The sequence below is a fragment of the Stenella coeruleoalba genome (genome assembly GCF_951394435.1).
Source record: "Stenella coeruleoalba genome assembly, chromosome: X".
NCBI lineage: Eukaryota > Metazoa > Chordata > Mammalia > Artiodactyla > Delphinidae > Stenella > Stenella coeruleoalba.
This window is the reverse complement of record NC_137152.1, coordinates 107,504,471-107,525,669: the sequence shown is the minus strand read 5'-3', so window position 1 is coordinate 107,525,669 and position 21,199 is coordinate 107,504,471. Positions and strand designations below refer to the sequence as shown.

General features: G+C 37.8%; 1 protein-coding gene across 9 annotated transcripts in view; it reads left to right on the top strand.

The window, feature by feature from the left end:
- MBNL3 (muscleblind like splicing regulator 3) overlaps positions 1–21,199 on the top strand; it is a 126,943-nt gene that overhangs the window by 69,301 nt on the left and 36,443 nt on the right. Inside the window, exon 1 of one of the 9 annotated variants that reach the window (XM_079911769.1) lies at positions 17,259–17,383. The exons of 5 other annotated variants lie outside the window; for them this stretch is intronic. Coding sequence is in view for 1 of the 4 variants with exons in the window: in XM_079911768.1 (XP_079767894.1) it covers positions 17,861–17,887 (27 nt within the window). In the remaining 3 variants the exon portion in view is untranslated. Of the gene's footprint in view, positions 1–17,258; positions 17,484–17,541; positions 17,888–17,996; positions 18,069–21,199 lie in introns of those variants that run through there. 3 more of the 9 variants (XM_079911771.1, XM_079911768.1, XM_079911770.1) reach the window with 3 other exon arrangements.

Sequence of the window (21,199 nt, the reverse complement as noted above, 5' to 3'; positions counted from 1 at the left end):
GAGGGGTCTGCCTGTATTATAAAGATACATAGACAGCACCTGTCATCCTGAGACTCAAGGAAAATAACATTTTACTTAAGGATCTCTATCTTCTATTATTGACCTTAAAAAGGATGTATCTTTGACCGGTAAAAGTCAATGCTATTTTGGACATTTCAAAAATCTCTTTTGAAAGAAAAATGGAATTACAGTCAGTACCCAATGAAATACATATTGATAGCTCAGCCTCACTTGTTAAACTTTTTATTTTGAAATAATTTTAGGCTTACAGAAAAGTTGCAAAAATAGTACAAGGAGTTCCTGCATACCCTTCACCCAGCTTCCTGTAATGTCAACAACTTACATACCATACATAGCACAGTTATCAAAACCAGGAAATAACTCTAGTTCAATACCATTAAGTAAACTAGAGACCTTATTTGAATTTCACCAATTTTCCCTCTAATGTCCTTTCTCTGCTCCAGGACCCCACATTGCATTTACTTGTCATGTTTATTTAGTCTCCTCCAATCTGTGACAGTTCCTCAGCCTTTCCTTGTCTTTCATGACCCTGACACTTTGGATGAGTACTGGTCAGTTATTTTGTCGAATGCCTCTCAGTTTGGGTTTGTCAAATGCATTCTCATGATTTGACTGAGGTCATGCATTTTTGGCAAGAAAACCATAGAAATGATGTGCGTCATATTCGAGGGTACTTGATGTTGATGTATCTTCTCTCTCATGTTAACCTTAATCACCTGATAAAGATGGTGTCTGCTGGGTTTCTGTGCTGTAAAGTTTTCCTCTTGTGAAAATCGATAAATATCTTCTTCATTTATTCAACATCTCCTCAACATACCATTGATGGTAAGGATCATCCCAATATCCAAGCTGTCAAAATGTGGAAGTGTCCATCTTAGAAGTGATGGGTAACACACTTCTCTACTGTCAGTCAAGAAAGGGAGGGAGGAGAAAATGGACCAAGAGATGAGGAAAGACTGAGAAACTGTCACAGATTGGAGGAGACTAAATAAACATGACATGTAAATGCAATATGGGATCCTGGATTGGATACTGGAGCAGAGAGAGGACATTAGGGGAAAAATTGGTGAAATTCAAATAAGGTCTCTAGTTTATTTAATGGTATTGTAGTAAAGATAATTTCCTGGTTTTTATAACTGTGCTATGTATGGTATGTAAGTTATAGACATTACAGGAATCTGAGTTAAGGGTCTCCAGGGGCGTTCTGTACTATTTTTGTAATTTCTCTGTAAGTCTAAAATTATTTCAAAGTTAAATGTTTTAAAAAGAACTTTCTTAGTCTTGCACATGCATCTCCTGTCTTTTGATGCTCAGAAATACAGTGGAGTATTATTGTTTCTTTTTTAAAATCTTTTTAATTAATTAATTAATTTATTTATTTATTTAATTTTGGGCTGCATTGGGTCTTTGTTGCTGTGTGCGGACCTTCCCTAGTTGCGGCGAGCGGGGGCTACTCTTGGTTGCGATGCGCGGTCTTCTCATTGCTGTGGCTTCTCTTGTTGCGGAGCACAGGCTTCAGTAGTTGTGGCTCACGGGCTCTAGAGCGCAAGCTAAGTAGTTGTGGCGCACGGGCTTATTTGCTTCACAGCATATGGGATCTTCCCAGACCAGGGCTTGAGCCTGTGTCCCCTGCATTGGCAGGTGGATTCTTAACCACTGTGCCACCAGGAAAGTCCGAATGTTTCTTTTACTTTCTTCTCTTTTTTAAACTTTGGGTGTGGTAATGAGAAAACTCTGAAATGCATGGAGTGGCTGGTCTTGGGACTAACCTCAACTAACTAGATGGGTTGGATAATTTAAATAGTTAAGAAAGCACTCATACCCATAACAGCGCTTCACAAACCTAGCAAATCAAAAACTTTGAATGTAGAACATTCATTTCAGATTGTCACCATTTACAGATAGGAAACTGGAGATCCAGTGAGGGAGAGTCCCTTGTCCAACGTCACATAAGCAGTTATCAAAAGATCCTGAGAACTCCAGTGTTCTTCCAATCATTTCAGTCTTTTTTCCTGTGGTGAAGAAGGAGATGGAGAAAACATCATTTGGGCTTATTGTGTTTTGTTTGTTTTTGATCTTTGCAGCATTCGTTTAATTCTAAGAGAAGAAACATACTGCTCAAAAATATGGAACGCGTCACGAATTTTCGTGTCATCCGTGTGCGGGAGCCATGCTAGTCTTCTCTGTATCTTTCCAATTTTAGAATATGTGCTGTCGAAGCAAGCACTGGGCTATTGTTTTACTAAACCAAAAGCATCCAGTGCTTATCACGTCAGACTGTCCCACATGACATTGGGATGCCCTGTTTTCACCGTTTTGTGTTTCTCCTTCACTTTCTGTTATTTCAAAAGGGGGAAAAAGTCAACTTTCCCTTTCCTAATCTCTCCCTCATTTATTGTTTCATGACACTGTGTTTAGATGAAGACTTTAATTAGAGTTTCATATTTAGTTCTCTGACAGTCATTTGGGCTATTAATTTTGAAAAGAAGGAGGAAGAGAGGCAGGGTGTTTTTATTTTTAGACCATGTTATCTAACTTAGTGATACTAAGCTTTGTTTAATCACCAAGAGTCAGAACACTGAGCTGTCTCTACTCCCTCGTCCATCCTTTTCTTCACACCCTGCATTGCTGAGTTAGCTAGCCAGAGTCGGGGATTGTAACGGGCTGTGGATCACGTATATCTTCACTGCATGAAACTCTTTGATGTCTGATGCTGTTATAGATATACTCATTAGTACAAAGTCCTGGCCAGCTAGGGAGGTACCTGTCACAGATTAACTGAAAATATTGCACTAGCAGCTCAGCCTTGTTATGGGTCAAATACAGTTTTGTAAAAGAATTTGGAATCTAATCCAATGAATTTAAAACGTTGTTTTATGGAAGCATAGCTCAAGATCATTTCTCTCTCCCCCTTGCAGCCAAGGTTGCAATTGGCTACCTGGTAAGAAAGGACTTGTGATATGGCCAGGGATGTATTCTTCAACCAAAATTTGGTACCATTAAGATGGACCCTTTGTCACAGGAACCCCATTTAGTACCAAGAGATCTGAATATCTGAAGTTTGAGAACTGTCTACTATATGTCAACTCTTTTGTGTGGAAGAAGCTCTTTACATGTTGTGGAAATAGATGTCTGATCTTACTTGATCATATAATAATTCTCTCATGTCACATAGCTATATGAAGTCATTATAAATATTGTTTTTTTCTTTACTTCACGTTTTTGTGAAACGTGGATACAAGGTACTTCTGTGCATCTGGAAATAGCAATTAGTTCTTCTAGGAACATGACTTTATTCATAGAACATCATTTACTCACTGCTGTTTTTGCCCTTACAGATTAGGTTTCTGATTGTAAAGTCCCCAGGTTTGCCTTGTTTTCCTCTGTCTCAGCTGGCCGCTTGATTGTTGACCTACAGGGGTATATATTCCAGAGGAATTTTAGCCATCTGGCCATCTGTTCTTTCCTCATTATCTCTAAATAATCTTTTCATTTTTTTTCTGTATTTCCTCCACTGTGTAATCAGTCTTTGGTTTCTTAAATTTATGTGTTTTTTTTTTTTTTTTGTGGTACGCGGGCCCCTCAATGTTGTGGCCTCTCCCGTTGTGGAGCACAGGTTCCGGACGCGCAGGCTCAGCGGCCATGGTTCACGGGCCCAGCCGCTCCACGGCATGTGGGATCCTCCCGGACGGGGGCACAAACCCGTGTCCCCTGCATTGGCAGGCGGACTCTCAACCACTGCGCCACCAGGGAAGCCCCAAATTTATGGGTTTTGTTGCTGTTGCTGTCTAATCCAGATTTGCAACCCTGCTTAGGTTTTCAATGTTTTTATTTCTGTGCCTTCAGTTCTCACCACAAAGTCAAGTTTTACTGCTCGACATAATGAGAAGTTTAACTCATGCTTTTTCCTGTCTTTCTTGATACTGTTTTCTTAAAAGTCAGTGAATGATTCCATTTGGTCTACGACCTTTTGTTTTGTAAATCATCTCCACTATTTGGACTTAACCATGTTGTCTAGAGTTGGAGTAAATTATTTTTCCAATATTATTCCTGATGAGCTTGTATAATATGGCTTAGTGTCATGTCAAACTCTGTTACTTACAGAAGTAGATGTGACAAAACGATCCATCGGTTTTTGCGGCTGTTGCTTGGTCATAGGCATGTCAATGTATGCTTTCAATTGGACTGTTTTTTCTATTGTAAATGGACATATTTTTTGTTGTTGTTGAAACTCAGATTTTTATTTACCCACTGGGAATTTGTAGAAAAGAGATTAGCCTTTTGCTCCTACACATGTTCTTGTGGGTAGACAGTGAAGGCAGTTTCCACACTGAAAACCATCCAACAGCTTGAAAACATAGAGTCACAGTGATATAACTGTGTTAAATATGGCAAATTTCCTGAACTAAGTAAGAGATATCCTATGTGTCAGCCATGATTTGCCAGCTAACTAGATAGTACTAAGGTTCTAATTTCTGTCTCTAGGATGCAGAAATGCAAACAGAAAACCTTTTTCTCTGTGACTTTAAACTCTTTTTTTTAACATCTTTATTGGAGTATAATTGCTTTACAATGGTGTGTTAGTTTCTGCTTTACAACAAAGTGAATCAGTTATATATATACATATGTTCCCATATCTCTTCCCTCTTGCGTCTCCCTCCCTCCCACCCTCCTATCCCACCCCTCCAGGCGGTCACGTGCTTTGTGACTTTAAACTCTTAACCCATCTTTTACATGTGTCTAGGTACATTGAGTAGGCAGCATTATAGTATCAATCATCTCTTATTCCATTCCAAATACATTTTGGAGACTGTATTTTTAAGATGACATTGTTTTAAGATCACATTGTCATATTGCCTTAAAATTGTTCATCCTATTTATGAAAAAATAGTAACCCTGAAGTAACCGTTTGAGAACGTTGAATATATTTAAGAACTCTGTGTGGTTTTATAACGTTTGCTAAATACTTATCCCAGAAGTTGTTTTTCTGTTGTTAATGTTTATATTTATCACATACTTTATTCAACAAACTTAAATTTTTTCCAACTTGTATAAAAACATAATCTCTAGAGGTGTTTTGTTTGTTTGTTTGTTTTGCCATTTCCTGGTTATTTCGCTTTTTCTATTAGCCGGAAAAGCATTCTATATAGAAACAAATTCAATCTTAACTTACTTCCAAGTAACTGAAAAAAAATTTTTTAATTGTCCATTTTTATTCTGCTAGTACCCCACTAGAGGAAGGATTTTTTCCAGCTTTAGTGAGATTTAATTGACATATAACATTGTGTAAGTTTACGGTGTACAACATGATGATTTGATACAAGTATATATTGGGAAATGATGACCACCTCACATAGTTACTCTTTTTGTGGTAAGAACAGTTTAAGACTTACTGTCTTAAGCAACTGTCAAGTATATAATACAGTTTTGTTCACTATAGTCACGATGCTGTATCTTAGATTACCATAACATATTCACCTTATAACTGGAAGTTTGTACCCTTTGACCACATCTCTCCATTTTCCCCACCCCCAGTCCCTGGTAACCTCCATTCTACTCTGTTTCTATGAGTTTAGCTTTTTTAGATTCCTCATATCAGTGAAATTGTACAGTATTTGTCTTTCTGTGTCTGGCCTTCAAGGTACATGCATATTGCCAAAAAAGGCAGGATTTCCTTCTTTCTCATGGCTGAATAATATTCCATTGTATGTATTTTGGAATATTGTCTTATTTTTCATAGAGGCCTTAGAGGTAGTCTTGATAAATGCCTCTTTCTTGGGTGAACAACAGATGTAACCATGGAAATGCTTGATGTGAAGCATGGTATCAGCAAGTGGCATAAACATAGAAAATGCTGACTTGTAATAACAGCTCTAACCAAGGCTCCTTGTGTGGCCTTGAGGAAGTCATGAGAATCCTACCTACCTCTGTTTCTCTTCATACAAGAGCAAGCAGCAGTACTCAATTTGCAGGACTATTGCTTGTGGTTTACTACATGGATTTTATAAATGTCAGGGGTCATTTAATGCTGAAAGTCCTGTTAAATCCATTAAGAGTTCTATCTATATACATTCAATTCCCCAAGGAAATGATTCATTCAACAGACATTTATTGAAAACTATTACTTGTTAGGCACAGGGCTGAGTACTGCACAGAATACAAAGTTATGGAAGATATGGTCCCTGCCTGACCTTTTAGTATGAAGCTGCTTGTGTTATGTGCCATAAGCCAGGTACAAACGAACCACTAAAAGAGTCCAAGGGAGGAGGGAGGGCTGGGATTATATCCAGCTGTGGTGGTTAAAGAAGTAGTCATGGGAGAGGTACCGTGTGAGATATTCTTGGAAGGAGAGACAGGAGGACATTCCAGGCAGAAAGGACAACCTAAGCAAAGACAGAGGGGAAAAAACTGTAGTGTGGATTTGGGGAGTCGAGTGTTAAGTCAGCCTGGCTGAAGCATAGAGCCTGTGTTGGTAGAGGAGTAGCCTTAAAAGGAAGTGAGGAGCTTGAACTTGATTTTGTAGTGCTGTGGAATCTGACAATTTTGAGTAGAGAAATGGCATCATCAGCCTATGCAAGATGAATGAATAGAGCAAAAGAGACTGGCCACAGGGGGACCTCTTAGAAAGCTGCTATTGAAGCTTAGAGAGCTTCATATTGAAGGTATGAAATGATAAGAATTTGAATTAGGGGGTGGCCGTGGGAAGGAGAAGCCAGTGATGGAGTTGAGATGCTGCTCAAGTCAACATGGTTAAGTAAGAGGGGGTTGGTTGAAATACTACTTCCACCTACTGCTATTGTGTTCACCTTAATATCCAATTTCATTGAATTTGAAATGAAGATTTGTCATACTTTTTTTTGGTTTCACATTAGACGGTGTCTTGTTCACCACCACAGCTTTTGTGCGTAGCACACATAGTAAATATTGGGAGCTTGAAAAGTGGTCCCTGAATGAAACATGAGCTTGTTGAATCGCTTTGACAGAGGGAGAACCAATATGGGCTCCCCTGCAAGGTGCCTAGTCATCTCTCCACCTGCATCTGTACTTCTACTCCCAGTTCAGTTTTTACCTAAATATGAATGAAAATTGTATACACCCATGTGCCAACTTTCCTCACTCAACCACATTTTAACCTAGATTTCATGGCCTACAGATTGCTGATTTTTGTGAATTTAATTCTGTCCCTTGGCATTATAGAAATGTTCATTGGCCAAACGCCTTGGATACTCTCCAAATTTAGCATTTGAGTGTTTTTACCCTCTATGTGGATTTTTAAAAAATTTACTGAATGGCCACTGTTACATATTATTTTAAAGTAATTAGTGTGATAATCTAGTAATATTCAAGCATCATCTTCTGCCTTAAAATAGTTGAAATTGAATTTTACAGCAAGTGGCTAGCTTGCAAATAAAGGTATTCTTGGAAGCATGATTAGCACTAATAAGGTCATTCTGAGTCAAGTACCAGGTCATAATCTGCAGAAAAGGGTTTTGTGTAAAAGGTGACTGCCTAATCCAGTAAAAATATATATTTAAAGTTTAATCAATAATGATTGCTTCGAATGTACAGTGATATTTAAAAAGTCTGAAGAGTTTCAGCTTAGAAAGGCAAAGAAAAATTCTTAGAGAGAGAGCCTGTGCATTGACTTTTTAAGATAAACTTAGCTAGCAATCTGCTTTTTAAAAGAAATGGGAAAGTAATAAGAAATGGGAAACTAATTTCAAGATGGAATTTAAAAAAGGATTTCTAGGCTTATGAGCTGTACCTTGGTATTTGTGCAGTCAGCTCAATCTCTTATACCTTCTCCATCTTCATCTCCATTTGGCATAGTGATTTCTGTTTTTCAGGACAGACATCCTGAGGCCTTGGGTGCAATCCTTAGTAATCGAGATGTGATTCAGGTTTGGGCAACTGACCCTACTTCAAAAATAAGAAAAGTACCTGGACCATTTTAGAAAAATGTTTCAACAAAGAAGGAAACTTAAAATGGTTTTAAGTATTTAGCAGCATTCAGCTGATGTCATTAATAGTTTACAATAATATCCATAATTGTGACTTGCATATTTTAATAGGCAACTGACAGCTAAGACAAAACCAAGACCCTCTTTCACTCTTCCCAAATTCTCAAGGCCTCACTCCGGTGGCACATGACATTTATTCCATCTACGAAATATTGCTGATAAAATGTATTTAATCATATTTCACTATTCCTCCCCCAAATCTCCTATTCTCCTCACTAGAGAAACACTTAAGGAAAAAAATGACATTACTTCCATGCCGGAGATTGTAGAGAAAAAAAGAAGAAATTCGGAGACACCTATCTGAGAAAAGCTTTTCATTCTGAAATACTTCAGCTCCAATAATAATGTATTTGAAGCGAAACCAGAATGAAAGTGTAATGAATAAAGTAACATACTAATGAAGGGGGGGGTGATAGAGAAAGTGAGACTCTGCCAGAGAGAGAATTATTTGTGCCATTTTTATCACACATTATAAACTCCTTGGCTTTCCTTGAAGCAAAAATGAAGAGCTGTGATTAATTATGGCTCAGAGACGTCTCATTCTCCCCATCAAATTTCTCCTCCTCCTCAATAGCACCTCTAGACCCCTAGTTTAGTCACCTTTGATTTCTACCCCACTGTTTTCCTTTGATTTCTATCCCATAATGTCAAGTGCTAGAGCCCCTCTCAGCAACAGTCCTCAGGCCTCTGCAGTTGCAGAAGAGATAAGATAGGCAAACTCCTTGTGGGCAGGTTCCCTGCCCTATTCATTGTCTTCCATAGTATCCAGCAGTCTCTTTTACAGAGAGGTGCTTATTAACCAGTGTACTTTCCTTTATCAAGCAATAAGAACAATGCAGTTCAATACATTTTCCTCTTTACAGTGGTTGCCAGAAAGCGCAGAGCTACATTTAGGGCCCAGCTGAAGCAATTAACCTTATCTAGATTTTTGAAGTTTTTGATGTAATTATCACCACCTTCCCCATTATATCACTCTTACTCTTTAGGCCCATGATAATGGTGTTTTTGGAAGTGTGTCTTTCCTGTAAGTTGTTTCCAAGCCCTTGTGGAAGAATGGAGTTGTATACCTAGTGAGAGGGCAAGGGAAGGGGCTAATTCTATTTCTGAATTTCTTATTTACAGCTTATTAAGCTATTTGAGTGTTTTTCATTTAGACGTGCCAATGTATTGCAAGCATTATGGTATTGCAAACTGGGGGCTTCAGATTTAAATAGGCTGCCAGTGATAGAAGTAAACCGAGTACTGCTGAGACTATTCTTAATCAGAAAGGAAATGATAACAAATACTTGGAACTCCTTAGCCAGGTATTTATTTTCTTCACAATGAAAAGGACAAAGTGTTGTATGGGATGTCCTGTTTCCTTACTGCATCACTGCAGGGTACAACGGATGAACTTTGTATTTGGTGCTTGCTTTGAGGTTTGGGAGTCTATCAATACTTCACCTTTTGGTTATCCATGTTGAAATGCTGTGGTCAACATTGGGTTGTTTGCTTATTTGATGTGAAAAGTATTTCCCTCCTTTGAGCTTGTCTTTTTTCCAGATATCTTTTTTGGGGGTGAGGAGAAGAGGTAGTACTTTCAAATGAGTGTGGTTTCTGCAGTGAGTAAAGGTATTAATTTATTAGAGAGCCGAGGAGAGTTTACTAGAAAATCCTTTATCTGCTTAAATTTGGGTATGTAGCAAACATTTTGAAAAACACTCTGGGGAGATTTGTAGAGCAAACATAGGCAACATGTAATACAGAGCTCTTATATACTTACCTTTATAACTAATAGCACTATTTTGTAAACAGAAAATGAATGTGTTTTCTAGGAGTAGTAGAATAGAATCTTGAGAGGTCCAATCCTTTTTTTGTGTGACCTGGACTGGCCTTCTTTTATACGACTGCTAACATCATTACTGAGGTCAGAGATGTGGAATTAAGATATCAAAACCCCGTCTATATGACCTTTTAGAAACTGATTATCAGCGACATAAGAAAATGCTTAGTAAATAGCTAAATCTATTGTTCCATAAGACAGCCATTCCCACAGTGTTGGGAAAGTGTTGTTGGCTGACTAGCAGCACCACCTTCACCTGGGTACTTGTTAGAAATGCAGATTCTCGGGCCCTACCCAGAACTGCTGAATCAGAAACTTTGAAGGTGAATCTGACAGTCTGTGTTTTACAAAGCCCTCCTGGTGATTCTGATGAACACTCAAGTTTGAGGACCACTGGTTTAGAGAAAACCCTAACAGTCCAAGAGAGTATCAACTAAAGATAATGTTTCTCAGTTTCAGAATTCTCAGCACTCTGGCTTATTGTTTATACTCAGATCTGGTGGAAAGAAAATGACATCTGTTCTGGAAGACATATATCTTTGGGAAACTTATTATATTTCTCTCCCTAGGGAGCACCACAGTGCTTATTAGCTGAGATAAGGCTCTGAGACGTACTGCACGAAAGAGCAGTTTACTTCTGTTACACTCAACATTTCTCAAAATTCTTTTACCACAGAAACCCTATTTTTGTGGAGCACATAGAAACCTCCCATTGAACATCTCATCACAGGTAGCTGGACAAGAATAACATTGGTGTGTAAATGTGTGAAACCAAGAAGAAAAAGATTATTTTAATCACTTGTCTCTTGTAACCCTTTGGAAGGATTAGTGACTTTTTTTATACCCCAAAAGGTCTATTGTAGGTGTTACTAGCTGCCACAAGTGGACTTTCAAAGTTTTATATGCAGCAAGTGTGGGGACAAAAAGGGCTTATATATGTATATAACATATATAATATATATTTGTATATAATATATATTTATTATTAGTTCTTTACAATAGAAATACATATTCAATATAATTTTCAGTACAATAAGAATATTCAATGTATAAGTATATATGTTCCAACGTGTTTCACATTTATATGAGTCAATCTTGGCTTCTAAGCAGTTGGGCCTGTTGAGATGAAAAATAAGAAAATCTGTTCAAATAGTTAGAAACAGTTTTATAATGAGATTCATTATTATTTTACCAACTTATATAAATAATATTCAAAATCCCTTTGCTATAATTAATTACTTGTTAGTATTTTAAGCACCATTAACATCTTCTCTTATAGCCTAAAGCTTGTTTTGCTTTATCCTCCTAACTTACCAGGAAAAAAATGACTTGCTTGATTTCTTTATATCCTTTTAATATGTGTTATAAATAAAATATAACAGCAGTTTTGGCAAAATTAAAATATAAAAAGTACCAACCAAAAAATGTGACGCTCCCAAGTTTTTCATATGATAGAGATTACTTTGAATGTTTTATTCATTATGATTCTAAAGTGAATTTTCATTATGTGAGATCTTAAAGTAAGAAGCTTGTGATGGTAGAGAAGTGCCTCTTGACTAGGTAAACTGGTCTTCTAAGTAGGCACTGGCTTATTGCCAATTGTAAAGGGAGCAATAATTCCTTTCTCTTTTCAGTTATTTGCAAGGATAAGATTAAAGCTTGGATCTGCTTCTTTATCCTCTGCTCTTTCACCTACCATTACTACTGAGTTGTGGGAGCAGCAACTGTAACAATATCTGGTTCTAAGAAGAGAAGTGTCCTTGGTTTTCTAACATTGTATATAAATTCCCTCTCTAAACACATGATAATTTATATTACTCACAAAATCAAGGATTCCTCATATAATAGTGCATTATCTTCTGTGGGGAGGTAAAATGGTAAAACATAATTTGTAATCTATTGAATTTTTTATACTTAATTCACAGCAACAATTTTAGTTCTAACTAACTAATAAAGAAAATAAATATTTTTTTTTTACTGATTTTACTTCCAAAGCATACTAAATTTCACTTGTTCCCTTTATTCTTTCAAAGTACTTATGAAGTATGTAGGGGCGGGAATTATTCCTAGAAAAACTGATTAACAGAATTGGAAAATAATTTAGCCATGATCTAAAGGTAATTAGAATCCAGGACACTTAAATCCCAGTTTAGCCCTCTTCCTAATAAAATGCTGCATTCGTATTTAGTAAAATACTGCATTCATATTAAAAATTTAGATTTGTTCCTGCTTTGTCTCAGAATAAATGTGTTAGAAGTCAGAGTATGAACTGCCTGCAACCTGATTCCAAACAGCTGATTCATTTCAACTTTGGATTTGTTTATCATTATTATTTTCCCCATCAAATTGTCTTTAAAAGTATAAGTACCCTTTTGGATTCTACACGTTCAATTGTCTAGTCACTTATATAAGATCTAGGTTCCCTACTACATCATCAGCAAATACCTAGAATATTTTGTCTTTTAAAAGCTGTGGAAAAACCTAAATGCTAAGTTAGAGTGAATAGAATTGATGTGTTTACATCATGTTTATATGTTTACCTGATGCATTTACATGTTGATTTGCATTTGAAGTCTTTAGTCTTATTTTGTGAATAATGTTTACTTAACCAAAAATAAATTGACAATATAGAAAAGAAAATAAATAAACATAACTTGCTCACAGGCAGAGCTGAAGCACTGAAAAAGTCAAATCCTAGTTCCCAGGCCCACAAATCATCAGCCCATGTTGCACATGGGGTGCATGTGTTTTATACATGCACCCATGTAGAAGTTTATATATTTTTATACATTCTCTAGTCATTTAAGTCAAATCCCCACTAAAACTGAGCTTTTGGTGGCGTAGTCTTTTGTGAGATGGTATGCGTGGTGTGTGTGAATCCTTATTTGTCTGTTCTTTGTGGAATGAAATGCTTCAGAAGAACACTTTGTACTTCTTTGTGATAAGGTTGATCTTTTGTCATCGTTTGGGATTTTCTCTGCTTTGTCATAGTGTTGAACCTACAGCACCCAGACATTTATGGTCTGAGTAAACCTGCTTCTAAATGGCACTGCCGTGGTGTTTTTTTTTTTAAGATTCTTCTTTTAGAGTGGTAATAATAATAGTCACAAAAAGGCACACAACCAACCCTTTCATTGAGCCCCACTTCCATCTGTTCTCTATGTCCATGGGGTTTTGCAGGACTGTTACTTTTGTCAGGCCATGGTCATTTGTGCTTAAGCTCTTATAACCCGACTCCTGATTCCAGGACACTGCTTCTCCCAGACCAACTGGCAAAATTCTATCATGTAGACATTTGCTAAAAAGCTGTGCTAAGAGATGAGATATATGTACTAATTGTTCTGCTTTGGTTAGGATGAAAGACTTCATAATCCGTTTAAAGCACTTTGAACAGTGCCCAGCACATGGTAAATACACAGTAAAGTTATTCAGGTGGATGTGGTGTAAAAAACATCGGACACTCAGGTATCTTGTCTTATTCGTTTTCAAGTCACCTATGATCCCCAGGTGCTTAACAAAACATCCCACTTGGCATACATTTATCTATTAAATAGTTTCTAGACATACCTAACGGCCAGTTGGTATGCAATCTTTATTATAATCTTAGAAGGAAAATAGTGACCCAACCATTAGAAATATTTGAACGAGCTCATTCCTCAGTTTAGCACACCATGGTTTTGTGAGGCATTAGTGTACTGGTTAGGAATGTGAGCTGCAGACTCAGTCCACCTGGGTTCAAATCACAGCTCTGCGACATTTGTTCTGTTACCTTGAGCGTGTTTCTTCACATCTCTGTGCCTCAGTTCTTCAGTAAAACACTGACTTCCTAGGGTTATATTGTGAAGACTATATGAGGTAATGCACGTAAAGCACTTTGAACAGTGTCTGGCACATGGTAAATATACCTACGATAAAGTCAGTTGTTATTATTATTCAGGTGGTCATGATGTGAAAAAAAAAATGCAAACCTGACCACAGCGTTCAATAATTCCCTCAAATGAGTTGTGTCATTATGACTACTTTCATGATATTAATGGAAAATATAATTTTACAGGGGCCTCAACGTGGTCTCTAAATGTGTGTCAACAGTCATCTCATGCCAAGTTACATGAGCTAAACCTGTAGATACAGTTATTCTGTAGCCCACTCATAAATGGTCAGAATTAGTTCACATCTGAAGGGTCATTTGACCTTATATACTAGAGTCTGTAAAACATGAAACAAAACAAAAACGGTTAAATGCTCCAGTTACCTTTAGTAGAAAAAGAACTGTGAAATATTGGCACACCGATGTTTTATATGGCCTAGTTTATTTCTCTATCACTTGATCAAATATTTTTCTAGAATAGAATTTGATTTACCTTGTATAAGAGACATATAAACTGGGCTCTTTTTTTTTCCAGAAAGACATGTTTTCTGAAGTTTTCTAATTTTATTCTGATTTTCAGGGAAGGCACAATGAAGCTAGGGATTTGTTTTATTTTTCCTATTTTTCCCCTCACCAAAATAAGGATTCCACTAATTAAAAGGCAGTGACTAGACCTTAGAAACCTTGTTGTGCTTAATATAGAGGGTTTATGGTTTTAAGAAACACTGCATCCTTACAAGTGCACTGTTCACCCACTAACTCTTCTAGCTGCTTAAACTGACTTGCGGAGAACAATTAATAGATTTTTAAAACTAATTAACTTTCGCTGTCCTTTGCTTTACTTTGTTTTAGATTTGGAGATAGGCATTCTTTGGCAGGGGTCATATTTCAACTTCTTCTCTGTAAAGATATGAGACATTTATGGTTGAGGGATTGATTTATTTTAAAATGTAAAACTTCCATTTATCATTCTATCTTCTTTAAACAACCCCATTTCTAGTTACATTGTTTGTGGATGGCCTTGTTTAGTTCTTTAAATACCAGGAACAGTTTCATCATCATCAAATATTAACTGCTCACTGAAAGCAGGTGAGTTTAACAAGGTTGCTATATTTACTAAGACTGAGAGAGGATCATTTTTAAACATATTCTTTAAAAAAGTAGTCTCGGTAGTTTCATCTAGAGCATTGTCAGTTCTGTTCACATCTCTGAAATACATTTTGGATGAAACTTAATATATTTGGTAAATAATCAGGCCAGGCAGAATAGATCTTTATTTTTAAAAGAGAAAAAATTTATATCAATAAATTGCTTGCTTTTATGTCAGAACAGAAACAAACAGCAACTTGGGCTAATAAAGAATCACTTGGCTAAAAAAAAAACCCACTTTATTTAAATACACAGTGCATTTGGAGTTTGGAGTTTTCTTCGGAGATTTGTCTGATACTCTAAAATGCCTACAGTTTTAATAACAAGTTAGCATAAAGGTTTCAGTAAGGCTTTTGGTGATAAAAATATATTTATCATTAACGAAATGTAGAGCTAGTCCATGCCTCAAAGCATTTTAATGCAGTCCATGTCACCAAGTAAACCTTTCTGCTTGGAAATTGCATATTTGGTATTAGTTTGGTAGTTGGGTAGGATTGTGAGAAAAATGCGTATTTTAAAGTGGATACATTTGGCTCCGGCGTTTGAAACATGATTTCTACTTATGAATTTAGCAAGACCCTGTAAACAACCATTTGGTATCATGCTTTTAAATTTCTTTATCTGAAAGAAAACTTATGTCTAGCAAAAAAAAAAAAAAAGGACTGATTTTTATCTCTGTGCCTCTAATTTCAAAAATGCAGAGGTAAATCAATAACTGTATCTGCCCTTTATATAACCTCTGGGTGGAGGGGTACATGGCTGGCTCTAGAGATGTAATTATTTAATTTATTCTTAGCAGCATACTGAGCGTTGCAAAGATAAATTGTTTACATCTGAACAATAATCAGTGCCTTTCTCACCTTTTACTCCCCTTAAGTTTGCAAGATATTTGTCTACATTTAATTCTTCTTTGAAATTTTCTTTTTGCTTGGAGACAGGAAATTTAACTTTGCCAGGTGGAAACCGCAAGGTTTAAGTTTAGTGCACAACTAAGACCCTTAGGAATTGGAGGGATTGCCAAATACATTCCTACTTCCCAAGTTTTAGTGCCGTTAAAACTCACTTGAGACCCTTAAGTCATGGAAAACCTAAGGTAACTGGCATGGTTTCAAGGGATAGAAGTCACAGTGTAGGAAAGCCAGTTAGACAGAGAAGGCTTGAAGTTGTGATTTCAGAAGTTACCTGACTGAAGCATTCAAACAAAAGAAGCAAGGCCCGGCAGCCATTTGGAAAGCTCTGGCAGAACTCACAACTTTGGCAAGGAGCGCTGGGAAGCTGACTGTGGGATCTTTCTTTGTAGCCATCATAGGAAAAATCTACATCTTGTTAGCTGTGCAGAGTTGAATTAAATCAGTATTTTCATAACGATTCTCTAACGAAATATGTTAAAAGGTATTTTATGGAAAAAAAAAAGAGGCATGGTTTCTGCGATTGAACTGTGTTTCAGTTAACAGAAGTCAGCAGGTTTCTTTACTCTAGGACATGTGAGAGGGAACCTTTAGTATGCTCCGGTGGACTGTTAATCTCCAAGAGGGGAATAGAGGGTACCATTCCTTACAAGTATTTCACCAGGAAGCTCAGTTTCTGAGGCTCCTCTCTTGGGAATAGTGGTCTGTGGTACACAGACTGAAGGATCTCTAAGAGCCTTTCCAGCTTTAATGTTTCCATGACATGTTGTCTATAACATAGAAGCTTCCCCAGTGAAGTACAATTTCATTCTCTCTGACCTTACTAATTCTGACTCTTTGATAATTCCAACAAAGGAGACTGCAATCTTAATAAAAAATAAATTCAGGATTGTGTCTAATAACTGATTCCTGAATGTTCCCCATTGCCACTTTTGTGATATACCTGTTCTGTCATGTGGGGCTGTTATGGATTGCCATTTGTGCTGAGTATATTATTTTGTTCATTAGAATTAACCATGCCCCTCTACCTCTCCCTCTCTTTTAATATGAGTAATCAAGGGTTGACTGAAAAAGACATCTATGCAAATAATGGCTATTCATGCCATTTTTTGCAGGTTTTGAATATGTATCTGCATCGATCTTATGTGTGCATGTGGAAACATAATACTTAAGCAGATGTTTTCCTGGGCTTTAATGGATGACTTTTGCTTGAATTTAAGTATACCACCGACAGGACTGAAGAAATTAAGGTTAACCTGTCCTCCTCTCCCTCCCCCCACTAACAAAAACCTTAAAAACATAAAAGCCTCATCTTCCTGTAATAATTCATATGTTCAAAAATGTATATGAATTTAGAGTCAGGAGTTCCGGCATGGTGGTCACTCACCACACCCTCCCCCATCCCAGTTTAAAGGAGGAGCTCCGGCAGGCAGGCATCAAAGTCATTTGAATATACAGTTGCGCCACGGTGGTTGGGAAAGTGGACTGGCTGACTGGGTAGGGAGACGTGCGAAGCTTTTGGTGGGAGGAGCCAGGGGATAAAAAATTGCTTTCTCCAACAGTCAACTTCCTTAAATTCCTTGCAGCTGGTCAGGTAAGCTGGGGCTGAGAGTGCCTTCTGCTTTGCTCCGGGCAACTGAAGGCCTAGTAGAGCCTGGGCTGATTCCATAGAGGGGGCTGCTTATGACCTTAAGGTAACGGGATGAAAATGGGTTTTTGAGGATTTGACTTTATTTAGCTCCACTCACAAGGGTGGAGAATAGATAGGGAGAGGGTTGCCGTATAATATTTTGTATGGGGCATACTTATCCTAAAAAATTAGTCCTTGTTCATTTGAAATTCAAATTTGATTGGGAGTCCTGTGTTTTCATTTGATAAATCTGGCAACCCTAGATAGGATCCCAGGCAGAAGCCCTAGCTGGGAAGAAAGGGTGCAAGCAGCCGGCATCCTTTTTGTCCTGGTTCCAAATCGCTGTGGTTAGTGACTGGATGGGGTGTCCGGAGAAGGAAGCCGCGAGAACCCTGGGAGCCAGAGATTTGACTGCCTAAGGGCCAAGGGAGAGACCCCTTTATGTTGTTTTGTAACAAAGCCTATGTAGTAAGTAGCTTCTTGAAGTTGCATGATTTTGTGTATTTGTTTTCTTGGAGTAACATTCAATGTCATTCTTTTTTCTTTCCTTTTTTTCTGTATTTTAATGACATTTTACACTGGCAGCCATCAGCTACTTTAAAGACAGCGTCCGTGAATCCTTAGCATTGGAAACGCCTTCTGACTTTCGGTAACTCGGCACCAGTGTGCTTCAGTTGTCTTTGGGTTTTAATTTGATTCTGGTTGGCTGTTTTGTAAACAGAGATCATACATTCCTGAGGAGCATATTATTGAACAGATATCCAGTTAATATTTTTCTCAAGCAGTTGAAGGTATTTGATTAGACCAGAGGGGAAACATGGGGGGGTGGGCAGGAAGCAGATCTGGGGTATTGGGGAGGCAGGCTTGGTTTCACTATGGCCGCAACTATGATTTTTGGTGTTATTTGTTCTTCAAAAAATTTTCAAGCTAATGATTATTTGAAAATAAATGTTTAATGTGAATGCAGCTGAACATGGGTCTTAAAGCACAGCGGGAACATTTTTCTTGTAAGAAGTCAGCATATGCGATAGAGATGCACAAGAAGGCTCCACTCCATGTGATTATCCTGAAGCCACCTTTGTCTCAGGGGCTTCAGGGAATTTGACTTGCAGCTGGTTAGAGAAATGCAGGGTGGGGATGGAGCAGTTGAAGAAGGCAGTTTATTCTAAGCTGACCCTAGAAATGCAGTGCTCCCCTTGGGCAGGCCCAGGTGCTGATTAAATGTGAATCTGCTGCAGGTTCCTTTATTCTGCTCTGTGGGCCGCTATATCCTGGGGGTTCTTGTGACCACAGACCCCTGGGAATTAGACCAGGGTTTGTGTCTGTGCCTCATGGGTTCCTAACATTTTTGATTCAGTTATACTGAATTACCAGGATTTTTCAGCCATGATGATCACACACACCCCAGAGTATATATTCATAGAAAAAAAATTGTTACGAAGTAGCTATTTTCTGGACCTGAATAGAATAACGGTCCATTTGCAACAGAAAACCAGGAACAGCCTCAGTCATATGTTGCCTCTTGTTCTCTTCTTGGAGGAAGAAGAAAGAACTTAGGAAAGGAAATGGCGAGAGAAGCAATTAGGCCTCTAAGGCCGACTTAGTGTGATGCCCTATAAAATTATTCTCACAAAGTTTATTCATTCATTCAGCAAACTTTTATGGAGTGGTCACTATTCACCAGGCACAGAAACAGACCTGGAGGTTCAAAGATGAGTAAGATATAGTCCTGCCTTTAGACAAACTCAAGGTGGAATGGGGAGATAGGCATGCAAACAATGTATCAATGTACACAGTGATAAGTGCTATGATAAAAGGGAGTACAAGATGCAGCTGGAGACACAAACGAGGGAGAGGGAGAGGGAAGTGGGGGTGGGGTGGGGAGAGGGGTTCAGGAAGATCTTTACAGAGAAAGAGTCATTTGAAGTGAAAATCCGTATTGGGTAGTGAGAGTCTGCAAACTTGGCTTCTGTCCTTACTGAGCTGCTTGTTAATTAGGACAAGCCATCTCATCAATTTGGCCTTCACTTTCTCTGTAAGATAAAAGTGCACAGATGTTCCTTAAAATCCGGTTCAGCCCTAAATGTTCCGATTCTGGTAATCAGGTTATCTTAGCGGGCTGCTGCAGAGAACAATGGTGTGATTGTTGAGCCTACTCCTCCCTTCATCTTCTGGAGGTCACCACTTGCAAGATTTCTTGAGGCAGATAGGCGAGAAAATTCTTCTGCCCTCCTTCCAGCTTCTTACCTATTCAGACTTGGTGTCTGGTTTGCACCGAAGTCATTGCCCTGTATATGTGTATATGGGATGTCAAGAAAGCAGAGTTCATGAGTTTGGGATTAGCAGATGCAAACTATATGTAGGATGGATAAACGACGAGGTCCTGCTGTACAGCACAGGACGCTATATTCAATATCCTGTGGTAAACCGTAATGGAAAAGAGTATGAAAAAGAATGTATACATATGTATAACTGAGTCACTTTGCTGTACAACAGAAATTAACATGACAGTGTATATCAACTATACTTCAATAAAATGTAAAAAAAGGAAGGCAGAGTGCAACAGAGATGCAGTGCTGACTGCAGTGGGGGAGTGCTTGGCTGGCTCATTCATTTTGCCTTCAATAAACTCAGGAAATGGTTTAATAAAGACTTTTTTAAAAGGATTTTTTGTCTGCATCCCAAATTTAAATTAAAAGTTGTATGCAAGATTTTAAGGATGCTTTTTGTGTGTATATGTCAATATTCATAGATGGTACAATACTGGAGGATATCCATTTTTATAAAGACAGAACTCTAAGAGGAAGAAAGTGGGAAGTTTGCCTTTACTATACTGATATCTAGCTAATACTCAGTTTATGTTCATGTTGCCTCACTTTTAGCCATTTCAGATTGTTCCTAGCCCTTAATAGGTCCGTGATGGTTGTAGGAACCAAGCAACCTACTACGTATCATTTGTAATTCTAAAATTACTGTTACTTCCTCTGAGAAGCCATGTCTATGCATATGTAAGTACGTTTCAGTGGGGCAGTATAATCAAGAGGATTTTTCATTTAACACATGATCATTAAAATGAAATAATTTTTTTCATAGAAATCAAATCATCTCTTCATTGCCTTTATTTAACATTTAACTGTTAACTCTTGATAGTCTAGCAGAGCAGTGAGATGTCTTTGAAAAAGTAATCCAGTTACCACTGTATTTGAGAGCTTTTTCCCCCCATAATTCCTAATGTATTTGAAGAAGCAAGTCATTCTGCAAACAGCTGTTCCTGTTAATATACTGGTGATTGACAAAGGGTAATTTTCAGCTTCCTGGGGTCCTTTTCTTATTCTGATGGATGGTAGAGCTTTCTCTCATGAACATAAAAAAGTACACTTCACAGGGGTTTTCTACCACCGAGTGCCCGGGAAGTCTTGTCTCTGACAGACTCTCACTCTCATAACTCCCAAGACTTGGGTGGGATTTGAATCTCTACAATGCTACTTTTCTCTTTCACTCAAGTACTCTTTGTGCTCATTTGTGAAAAGCCTGAAGGTAGGAAAAAGGAAATAGATTGAATTTGGGAGGTTTTATGAATGCTCTGCAACTTTTTCCTTTGTCTGTCATCAACTTTTTGATGTATTTCTGAAACTTCATTGGTCATTTATTCCCCTGCTGCTTTTCGGGTGCTTTTTCAAAGACAGTAGATGGGAAAGGGGAGCGGGAAGCTTCATAGATATACTAGTGCTTATTTCAGCAGAGAATCACTTTCCCATTGAATCACCTTGCTATTTTCTT